The sequence below is a fragment of the Marmota flaviventris genome, chromosome 8 (genome assembly GCF_047511675.1).
Source record: "Marmota flaviventris isolate mMarFla1 chromosome 8, mMarFla1.hap1, whole genome shotgun sequence".
Lineage (NCBI taxonomy): Eukaryota > Metazoa > Chordata > Mammalia > Rodentia > Sciuridae > Marmota > Marmota flaviventris.
Window position 1 is genome coordinate 125,816,307 of NC_092505.1, and position 12,433 is coordinate 125,828,739.

The 12,433-nt window shown below is 34.3% G+C and overlaps 1 protein-coding gene across 4 annotated transcripts in view; it reads left to right on the forward strand.

Moving 5' to 3' along the window:
- The window catches only part of Stag1 (STAG1 cohesin complex component), a 373,003-nt gene that overhangs the window by 254,319 nt on the left and 106,251 nt on the right, over positions 1-12,433 (forward strand). For all 4 annotated transcript variants that reach the window (XM_071615631.1, XM_027933685.3, XM_071615633.1 and 1 more), the window contains one exon: positions 9,473-9,596. In XM_071615631.1, the coding sequence (XP_071471732.1) occupies positions 9,473-9,596 (124 nt within the window). The remainder of the gene's footprint in view (positions 1-9,472; positions 9,597-12,433) is intronic.

The following is a 12,433-nucleotide window of genomic DNA, read 5'->3' on the forward strand; positions in this document are numbered from 1 at the left end:
ATCAAAAAAGAAGATTCTTGGTATTTGACATGTGGGCCCACAGAGTCCTACAGTGTTTCAGATCCTGAGTATGGGCCATACTTTGCTGTTTTTGTTTTTTGTTTTTCTACTGGGGTGGAGCACAGAGCTTTAGCTTTTCCCTCCACTTATTTTCTTATAGAATGTATTCTTTTAAGTTGCCTTCTTCTGTGCGTATGAGTATTTAGTGCTTGGATTCCAACAAATCAGCTCCCTGAGCATCAAAGCTGATGGTGTTCATAGGCATGCTCAACCTTGGCAATCTACTCTACCTTAGGATTTTTGAAGAAATCAGTTTCATGCCAGAATGCCATAGGCATCCATTCTTCCTATCCTAAGTTCACTAACTTTTTATATGTAAATGTTTTTGCCTTTTTTTTTTTTTTCTTAACTGATTTCCAGAGGACCAAAGTTGGGAGTGGGGGTGGTATTGGGTTTTGTTGTTGTTGTTGTTGTTGTTTTTAATATGTATATATATTTTTTACTTGTAGTTGGACACAATATTTTTATTTATTTTTATGTGGTGCTGAGGATTGAACCCAGTACCTCACACATGCAAGGCAAGCGCTCTTCCACTTTGCCACAACCCCATCATCCCTGACCCCGAGCTCTTTTTGATATTTATTTTGAAAAAGGGTCTTGCTTAGTTGCTAAAGCTGGCTTTGAACTTTTGATCCTCTGGCCTCAGTCTTCAGAATCACTTGGATTACAGGAGTGTGCCACCACACCTGGCAACAACCTCTACCTTGTATACGCCCCCTGCAAGGAGTGAAGAAGAATTTTCATTCTTCTGTTATCCTACCTTCATGTCTGAATATTTTGCCTCTTGGTATGGAAATCTAGGTTAAATTTTGAAGTTCTTTTTTGTGTTTTTAATTCTTTAAAGTAATAGATTCACTGTTTCTGTATTGCCTTAATGCCACCATTAAAAGGAAGTCTCCTGTCATTCTTGTCTTGCATCCTTTGTAGTTAATTTCTTTTTACTTTGGTTACCTTTAGGTGTTTCTCCTACTAATTGTTTTTACACTGTTATGTTTTGGTATTCTTTGTTATGTTTGTGGTCTTCCTTTTCTTTCTTATTGTCTTTCCTTAACATATTACGGTTTCCTGTAGCTTCTTGAACATGTATGTACTTTTTTCCATTTTTCTCTTTCCTTTCAGTACTTGTATTTTTTTATTGAATGCCTGACATGTTGGGTTTTTCTTTCTGTTTTGGATAGTTTTATATTATTACAAATATTACTTGTATTTTTTTTCTTGGACACAAATACGTTTAATCTTTTCATACCTACTTTTAAGGTTTGTTAAGTGGACTGGAAGAGCATTTAGTCTAAAGCTAATTTTCTCTCCAGTATTTAGATAATAATAATTTTGTACTCTATTCTGTCTCCTGTGAATTATAAGATGTTTCCACCCTGGCCTATCAGAACACAAACTTTCTAGCCATGTGTTTTTGCCCCCATGCTCATTTTTTCTGGTCCTTCTATTCTTTCTCCATCCTAGGGTGGTTTCTTCACATATACACTCTCTACTACTCAGCTAAAGAGACCATAGGGTTCTTTTGCAGATTTTTAGAACCTACTCTTTCTGTTTAGCTGTCCCTTTTGATCCTGCGCCTTATATCATATAATCACCTTGGTCTTGCTGAAGTCCCAGCTCCTTCTCCACTCTATTATGTCCTAGCTCTGCTTAGGTTTCCCTGCTTAACTATGCTGCCTGGCGGATATAGAACTGGTCCAATTTTAAGGCTTACCTTGTGTTATCCCTTGTCAGGGATCACTGTCTTTTTATGATTTCCCTGAATCTGTAACACCAAATAAAACAGCATTTACTATTTAATGATTGATTTTTATTGAGTCTTGCCAAAGCTTTCAGCCTATTATTCTCATATAAACAAGAATTCTTTAATTTCATGGTGTTAACTTTAACTGATTTGTATTTTATTTTATCAGACCTTATATCAATTTGTATTAGATCTGTTTTAGCTTACTATTGATATATAAAAAATTCAGCCATTCAAAACAACTGCCAGTATAGTTGACAATATAATCTACCTCCCAGATATGAACAGTATGCTATGGATATCAGCCATTAATTTTCCAGAAGTATCATTCAATTTTCTTCATTGATAAAAGCATGATGTTACTGCATTTATATACTTGAAAAGTGGGTGCTATGAGAGGTGGCACTTTAACACCTTGTGTCCCACCCACCGACCCTAATGTCAAAAAAGATGAATTTCAATTGTATTATGCTAGTCTATTATTAATTTATAAGACATACGAAAAATAATCTGACTGAAATTCCATGGTATCATTTAATCTACAGCGTGAGAATTGTACATACTAGATGACCCATTTGCTTCATCAAGTAAGTGGCTCAGAGTAAGAACAAGTGATTGTGAAAAACCTCCATTTAAAATACTATGAAAAAATTATTTACAGATTTATATTTAATGAATAGGATTGCCTTTAGAATGTTGAAGAGATAATTAATTGGAATATAATACTTTGGAATTTAACCAAAATCACATTTATAAAAGGATACAAGATATAGAAAGATGCTTTTAATTTCATCAGTCCTTTTTTATTTTTTTGATTTTTTGGCCCTGGGATGCTATACCACCGAAACACACTTCCAGTTCTTTTTATTTTTTATTATGAGACAGGGTCTTGCTAACTTGTTGAGGCTGACCTTGAACTTGTGATATGGGTGTGTGTGCCATTGTGCCCTTCATCAGTCCCTAAGAAGGGAATTTGAAAAAAAAAATTATAGAGAAATAGTACTAGTGATATAACCAGTATTTTTAAAAATTACTTTTAAAAATTAGAATCTTCTGATTGAATGATTAATTCTTATTAATCGTCTGACAAATGTTTTTATCACCTACTTTAATGTTTGCTTTGGAAGCAAATAGTTTATTCTGAGCAAAGTGTCAACTATTACTTTAATCTCACTTATAGTCCATGTTTGACCTAACCTATAGGTCTGTTTGATAGTTAAAATATAGAAGATATCTTTCTTTTAAAGGCAATATGTCTTGGGGGGGGGGGGGGTAACCAGAAATTGAATTCAGGGCCATCCAACCACTGAGACACATCCACAACCATATCTTGTATTTTATTTAGTGACAAGGTCTCACTGAGTTGCTTAGCACCTCGCTTTTGCTTAGGCTGGCTTTGAACTTGAGATCCTCCTTTCTCAGCCTCCCAAGCTGCTGGGATTACAAGCATGCACCACCACACCTGGTGGTAATGTGTCTTTGACAATGTATTTTTAGTCTTATTTATACCCAAAGTTCTCTTTATTGCAAAATTCTGAGGACTAATGAATGGTAGTAAATAACCACCAAGTTTTCTGTGGGAGAAATGGTGCAATGACTTTCTCTTTTTTGTCATTATTTTTACTAATGAATAATGCAACAAAAATGAGAGGAAAACTAGCCTTAATTTATTTGACCTATTACTTTTATTTTTCTTTTGCTGTGCCTGGGATTTGAACCCAGGGCGTTGTGTATGCTAGGCAAGTGCTCTACTATTGAGATACGAACATAGTTGTAAACCTATTATATTTTTAGTATGTTTAAAATAACTCTGGTCAAGGACTATAGCTCAGCAGCAGAGCACTTACCTAGTTCGTAGGAGGCACTGGGTTCAATCCTTAGCACTGCGTTTAAAAAAAAAAAAAGTAAAATAAAGGTATCCCGTCTATCTACAACTACAGAAAAAAAAATTGTAAATATATATATATATAATCCTGAAAAAATAAATAATTAGATTTAATTAGGAAGCTAGAGTTTTAGCTCTTCAGGTGTTAAGTTTACTTCTCAGAAACCTTCCTCTTCTCTCCTCTATCATTTTACATGCTTCTGTGTTTCCTTTAATGCCTTCTACTAATGTTCAACACTCCTTAAGTTAGTATTTATTTTAATGATCTTACTTTAAGTTATGGTCTCTAGTGTCCACTTATTATTCACAAGTAAAGGGTACTGTTTTCATATTTAGTCATTTATTTCAAGGCCCCAATGATACAATACTGTGAAAATCAGTGTAGGTAACCTAAAATAGAATTTAGGATATTTTAGACATAGGGATGACTACAAACATGTAGGTGCTAATACACTGGCTATTTGAACTAAAGGAGAACTAATTTGTGGTCCAAACAACAAGACTATAGGTTTCAGTGAGCTTTATAAGGATCCTTAATCATAATAAAAACTAATGTTAGCTACTTTTTACCATACCGCCAAGCTTGACAGTATAAAACAACATTTATTCTGTCATAATTTTGTGGGTCCAAAATTTGGGAGTGTTCCAGCTAGGTGGTTCTGGCTCAGATTTCTCAATATTGATTGCAATTAATATCATATAATAGGGTGACTGTTGGTGGTAATATTATATGTACATTTCAAAAAGTTAAAAGAAAGGATTCAAACTTTTTTTGCCATAAAGTGATTACATAGATATGTTTTAACTTGTTTTAAATATTACACAGTATATACATGTATCAGTATCACTTGTTACCCCATTAATATGTAGAGTTTTTATATATTAGTTAAAAATTGATCCAAAAAATAACAATTGCTATTGAGACGTCACTTGAGAATGCAGATAACTGAGACCTTAACTAGGACTGGAGGATCTACTTCGAAGATGATTTATTCACATGGCTCTGACAGAAGTCTCCAATTACTCATCCATGGAAGTTTTCATAGGGCACACCAAATATGATCAAAACATGGCTAATGGCTTCCCCATAGAGAGTAGTTTAAGAGATAACAAAACTCAAGTCACAGTATCTTTTTTACTTAGCCTCTGAAGTAATAAGTCTTCATGTTAACCATATTATATTCATCAGAGGTAAATTATTTAGTGTACTCACACTTGAGTAAAAGGAAATTAATCTTCACCAGAGAATAGTTGCAAAGAATTTGTGGACATACTGTAAAAACCACCATAAAAGAGTTTTAATTTTACTATCTATTCTGTGGTTATAAGTACAGTCACATGTAAAGAATAGCTGTTCTGTAAAAAAAATATTTGAGCTTTTAAAGTTAAGGTGAAAAGGATCAGATTGGCATCTGAACTAAATAAGCCTTGGGATTCCTAGGAGACATGCTGTATCCAAGTATTGGCAGTCATGCAGAGAAGCTATATTCCAGGAACATAAGTTGTTTAGGAGTCTAGCTGGTGAGACAAAAAGGCATTAGAGGCTCAGTGGCATGGTACTTGCCTTGCATATGCAAGGCCCTTAGTTCAGTCCCCAACACTGCACAAGACAAAAACAAAAACAAACAAAAAACCCAAAGCACTAGATAGAATAGGAGTAGATATAGAAGTAAGTATAAGAAATATTTTAAACAAGACTGTTTGCCTTAAATAAAGCTAAGCCTTTTTATTCTCTAACCTGTGGGAAATAGCCGTCTTAATCCCAGTGTCATTGGTAATTTGAATTAAATCCAAGTGTAAAGGAGAGTTCTGTGTATGGGTACTTGATAAACTTTGTGGTTGCCATAGTTTAATTAGTATGCCTATTGATTTTCTTTCTCTGCCTGCTTCCGTGAGATTGTATAATAGACTTAGCTGTTTGTGTTGTGTTGTTGTTTTTGGTTTTGTTTGGTAAGATTGACTTTTACAAAGGTGGTATAACAGAAGAGTCAAATGGATTCCTGATGGAGTTTACTACTGGGTCTGAGAGAATGAGAAAGCTAAAATGTATGATTTGGGTATTTTGTAGTTATGTTTTATAATTGTGTTTTGGTTTTGGAGAGGGATTGTTTTGTTTTCTTTTAAAAAAATTTTTTTTTTTTAGTTTTGGGTGGACGGAATACCTTTATTTTTTATGTATTCGAATGTGGTGCTGAGGATCCAACCCAGCACCTCACACGCACTAGGTGTGTGTGCTCTACCGCTGAGCCACAACCCCAGTCCCTGTTTTGATTTCTTTGGGGAGTTTTTTTTTTTCCTTTGTTATCATTTGTTTTTATTTGAATAGCCCTGTAGAAAATAAAGTATATAACCCTATATCTCACAGAGACAAAATTCTATATTAAAGAGCAAGATTCTATCAAGTGTATGAAGCACTGATTTACAGAGAAATTTTTAAATATCTAATAAAGTTGAAGATGTACATTCCTATTCACCTGTTAATTTAACTAATAATTATAAACTCATTGTCTTACAGATGTTGTTGACCACTTCCTTCAGTGGGTATATAGTTGTTTCAAGAGAGAATATTTATTGCCTTACAGTAATATTATCTTAGTCAGATTCCCATCACTGTGACAAATATCTGAGATAAACAATTTAAAAGGAGGAAAGGTTTATTTTGGCTTACAGTTTCAGAGGTTTCAGTCTATGATCACTTGACCCTGTTGCCTTTGGACCTGTGGTGAGGTAGTACTTAATTATCGGGAGCCACAGGGTAGAAGAAACTGCTCACCTAATGGCAGCGAAGTAGCGAAAAAAGTGTGGAAGGGCCCAGGGTCCCAATACTCCCTTCAAGAGCATGTTCCCTATGACCTTCCACTAGACCCCACGTCTTAAAAATTCCCCACTTCACAATAATGTCTCAGACTGGCAGCCAAGCCTTGAGCATTTTGTCCTACGGGGGGACATTTTAAGATGTAAACCATTACAAACATGTAAAGCATTGTGGTACTTTCTTTCCTAAATATTTTTATGTATTTGTTATAGCTCATTAAATTTATTTGATAATGTACTAATGGATAATGATATACTGTTTGAAAAGCTCTTCATGAATTTGCACAAGAAGATATGTCCATCGATGCTCATGGAGTCATTGTTAATAAAAGCAAAAACTTGGAAACAACCTAAATGCCTATAAGTGAGAGATGTATAAATAATTTGTAATGTATTCATAGGAACACTGAGTACCAGTTAAAATGAGTTGATATGTATAAATTGTAAGACTTGAAAAAGCTGGTTGGAGAAAAATATCTATAGGATATTTATGTGACATTTCAAAATATGTGAAGCAATGTAGATGAAATTAAAACAAAAATATAGATAGGAATGATATTCACTAAATCAAGAATAGTTATTTACTCTTATGTAGGGAGTTTCATTAGTAAGAAATATTTAGAAAGTTTTACTTGTAATATTTGTTTCTTTGTTGAGCAGTAGATACATAGTTATTATATTGTTTCTATACCTTTTTATGTCTAAAATTTTTTGGTTTAAGAAAAAAGCAATTTTCTTGAGCCTTTCATGTTTCAGAGTAGAATAGGTGCATCATCTCATATTTGTGGTAAAGTCATTATTGGGGAGCTACTGGGGATTGAACCCAGGTACACTTTTACACTAAGTCACATCTCCAGCCCTTTTTATGTTTTATTTTGAGAAAGTATCACTAAATTGCTTGGAGCCTCACTGAGTTTCTGAGGGTGGACTAAAATTTGTAATCCTCTTGCTTCAGCTTCCCAAGATATTGGATTACACATGTGTTCCACCACTCCTGACTAATGCTACTTTTTGTACTGCATTGTCTTCTGGAGTCTAGATGGATAAGACTTAGATATTTGAGAGATTATAATGGCTTACATTTATAGAAAATTTATTAGGAGTATTTTACTTATGATTTCATTCTTTAATAACACTCTGTTAGGTTTTATTATTATCACTATTTTATAGGTAAGAATACCTAAGAAAGTGGTTTTATAGGTAAGGAAACCTAAGAAAGTAACTTGTCTAAGGTCACACAACTAGTAAATAGCAGAATCAGAATTTGAACTCAGAATGTTTTGCTCCAGAACCTGTGCTGTTTATCCACTATACTACAGAACCTCTCCATGAGAAATAGATATTATCAAAGATGTAGAGAAACTGGAGCTGGGACTATAACCCAGTGGCAGAGCTCTTGCCTGGCATGTATGTGACACTGGATTGGATCCTTAGTACCACATAAAAATAAATAAAATAGGGCTGGGACTGTGGCTCAGCGGTAGAACGCTCGCCTAGCACGAGTGGGACCCCGGTTCAATCCTCAGCACCACATAATAGAGGCATTGTGTTATATCCATCTACACCTAAAAAAATAAATATTTTAAAAATCCATTTAATAAATAAATAAAATAAAGGCATACTGTCCATCTACAACTACAAAAAAGTTTAGGGACACTAAAATTTGAGGGTGGTAGTATGGTTTGGGAAGAGAAAATTTCCCCCATTTTTATTCTGAGGCAAGAGAATGCTCTAGAAGGAACTGGAATTTATGAGCGAGGAATGAAATATTAGAATTCTACCATTCATTTAATTACAAAAGAGAAACAAGTGTTCTTAATTTTCCATTAAAATGACAGATTATTGCCTTGTATAAATTAGATAATTAAATTATTTTATAATTATTTGCATGTGGTAAATTAGAAACCTTGAAGATTGATTTACAGAAGAAAATTAGGATTCACCATATTATCCTCAGTTTTTTTTTTTTAAAAAGCTAGAGCTATAACCTGGTGAACAGTGAAGTAAAAGTGTTAGCATTGTATTTGTTCATGATTCATAGATCTTAAAGTAGGAAAGTCATCCCAGAAGTATTAAGTGCTTACAGTGAGGTGAAGAGCCATCTGGGCAGTGAGCCAGAATCCTGACATTTGGAGTTGTTCTTCTACGACTTCATAATATATTCACCAAGATTGGTCTCATTTTAACAAAAGTAGATTATTATTTCCCATTCCTCAGCCTAAAAAACAAATTAACTAAAGATGAAAGACCAGAGCTGAGGATATAGCTCATTTAGTAGAGTGCTTAACTCACATTTAAGGCCCTGGGTTCAATCCCCAGCACCATCAAAAATAAATAAATAAATAAAAGATGAAAGACCCATGATTTGAAGGAAGAGATAAACTTCATTCTACACATGTATAGGATAATTATACAATGTGTAGTTTAACTTACAATAAATTACTTCATGATTTAGATTTTGTAGACTGTTGCATATTTTCAAATAATTTTGGCTTTTACATCATTTTCCCATTGATATATAACTAATTTATTTCTTGGTCATGAAAATTTTCTTTTAGTTCGTTAGACATGTGGTAGGTTATAAAGATTAACAATTCTTTAGAGAAACACTTTTTGACCTATACATTATTCTGTACTTGGATGTTGACACTTTGGTTTTCTTAGGAGATTTAACATGTTTGTTGGCTCTATATTTATAATTGTGAGGTTCTCAGAAAGTTCTAAACATCATTACCCATCCCAATGAAAACAGAACACTTAGACCAAAATAAGGTGTCTTCATATTTCACAGAAACTATATTTTAAAAAAAAAAAAAAACAAGATATTTTAGTTGGAGGGCTTTGAGAGCTCAGATACAAATACAGTGTTAGAAATTATAATTGCTGCTTGTTGAAAGTGACTAAAAATACATGTCAGCTTTGGATATTAATTAGAGATTTCTTTTTTTTTTTTTTTTAATTTTCTGCTCTAGAGATGCTATTGCTGAGATTAGAGCTATTTGTATTGAAGAGATTGGAGTATGGATGAAAATGTATAGTGATGCCTTTCTCAATGACAGTTACCTGAAATATGTTGGCTGGACTCTTCATGACAGGGTAAGTAATATCTTTTAAGTTTTGGAATAGATGCTTGTATCAGTACTAGCATGCTAGGAATCAAAATTGCAATAGTTGATTTTTTTAAAGTTGTAGTAATGGGGCTGGGGTTGTGGCTTAGCGGTAGAGCTCTTGCCTAGCATGGGTGAGGCCCTGGGTTTGATCCTCAACACCACATAAAATAAAGGTATTGTGTCCAACTACAACTAAAAAATAAAAAAATATTTTTAAAAAAATAGTTGTAGTAATATTAAATTTAAAATGATTCAACATAGTAACTGTTTATTTGAAGACCATGATTTAACTTTGAGTCATTGGCCCTTATATAAAAGAGTTTGTCTTATTTAGATGCAATGCTATCTTAAATCAAAATGACCTGTTATATCTGAATTTACAAGAGAATGCATATCATATCCCAAGAAGATAATTAGCTCTTTTTCTTACTGGAATAAAAAAAATTCTTGTCTCTCTTAATATGTAAAAACTAAATACCTTTATTATTTTTTTCCTTGTACCAGGAATGGAACCCAGGGTGCTTAACCTCTGAGCCACATCTCTATTCCCTTTTTTAATTTTTTTTTATTTTTAGACAGGGTATCACTAAGTTGCAGAGGCTTGATTTAAATTTGCCATCCTCTGGGGCTTGGGTTGTGGCTCAGCCTAGCACGTGCGAGGCGCTGGGTTCAATACTCAGCACCACATAAAAATAAATAAATAACAGCTGGTGGTATAGCTCAGTTGGTAGAGTGCTTGTCTACCATGCATAAGGCCCTGCGTTCAATCCCCAGCACCACACCAAAAATGAATGAATGAATGAATTTTTTTAAAAAAATTGTGATCCTCCTGCCTCAGCCTCACAGGTTGCTGGGAATAAAAGAGTGCATCACTGCCCCTGGCTAAAAACTAAGTAACATTCATGTTTTGAATTCTCCAGGGTTTTATCACAGTAGAGTGTTTTAAAAAGACTTGTTGAAATCTAGAATACTTGGTCTAAAAATGTATTTCTACTTCTAATCTCTTAGAAAGGGTCTGACTTTAACATGAATCCCATATTATCAAGTCCTGAATAAGTAATCCTCAAAATAACCAAGGGTAAGAAGAAAAAGCTATTGAAATTTTTATTAAAAAAACAAACAACAACAACAACAAAAACCCTGACATTCTATAGCTCAAACTGCTAGGTATTCATAAACATGAAGATCCACCCCACCCCCCATTACTGGGAATTGTTTACCTAGGGCAATACCCATGGTAGAGAGCTCTACCCATGCTCTACTACTAACTTATCCTCTTTTTTTTTTTTTTTTTTTACTTTGAGATAGGCTCTCTTTAAGACATCCAGTCTGACCTTGAACTTGAGATCCTCCTGCCTTAGCCTCTCAAGTAGCTGGGATTGTGAGCATGCACCACTGTGCCAAGCAGCCGCATAGAAATTTTATAACAATTTAAATCATTGTGTTAGCGTAATAGCTATCAGAAGCCTTTTTTTATATATACCTTTATTTATTTTTATGTGGTGCTGAGGATCAAACCCATTACCTCACACATGCTAGGCAAGTGCTCTGCCAATGAGCTACAACCCCAGCCCAGAAGCCATTTTATTTTTTAAAATGCAATTATAAGGGGCTGGGGATGTGGCCAAGCAGTAGGGCGCTTGCCTGGCATGTGTGCGGCCCGGGTTTGATCCTCAGCACCACATACAAACAAAGATGTTGTGTCCACTGAAAACTAAAAAAATAAATATTGAAATTCTCTCTCTCTCTCCCTCTCTCTTTTAAAAAAAAAAAATGCAATTATAGGGGCTGGGGTTGTTGCTCAGTGGTAAAAAGCTCATCTAGCACATGCGGGGCCCTGGGTTTCATCCTCAGCACCACATAAAAATAAATGAGTGGAATAAAGGTATTGTATTTACAACTAAAAAAATAAATATTTAAAATAAAATTCAATTATATTCTTAGATATTTATTTATTTATTCATTTATACTGGGATTGAACCTAGGGGCACTTCACCATTAAACTATATCCCTAGCCCTTTCTAATTATTTATTTATTTGTTTTAATTATACACACACACACATATTAGTTGTAGATGGACACATTACCTTTATTTTATATGTTTAATTTTATGTGGTGCTAGGGAACGACCCAGTGCTTTATGCATGCTAGGCAAGCTCTCTACCACTGAGCCACAACCCTGGTCCCATCTAATTTTTTATTTTGAGACAATATCTCACTAAGTTGCCTAGGCTGTCCTAGAACTAGTGATCCTCATGCTTTAGCCTCCGCAGTAGCTGGGATTACAATCATGCATCTCCCATGCCTATCTTTTTTTAATTGATGATAAAAAGAGATTCTTACCTCTCCCTGTCCCCAGCTCATCATTTGAAGGGAAATCTAATTAGTATGTAGTGAGTTTTTTTCCCGAATATATATCTTCTGTAACTATTTTAACATCCTTTTCTTTGCAGTAATAAATCCCAAGCTAGATTCTGTTTGTTTTGTTTTGTGTTTACTCCTTATGTGGAATTGGAACCTTTGCATCTAAGTCCACCTCAAGTTAATCCAACTAGATTTTACTTCACTATGAGAATGTAGAATTATACAGTGCACACTCATCATACATACACACACTCCTATATTCAACAAGACAGTCTCTTTTGTAGGATTGGATTAAAGTTTTGCACTTTTATTCCCCACCACTACCATCCCAGTTCTTTCCTCGGTTCCCGCAGTAGAGTATTCTTCTGAATTTATGTGACGGTTATCAGTTTTAAAAGAACTTAATGTATGACCACAAAGTCTTGGGAAACCAAATTTTTGGTGTTTCTTACCATCAG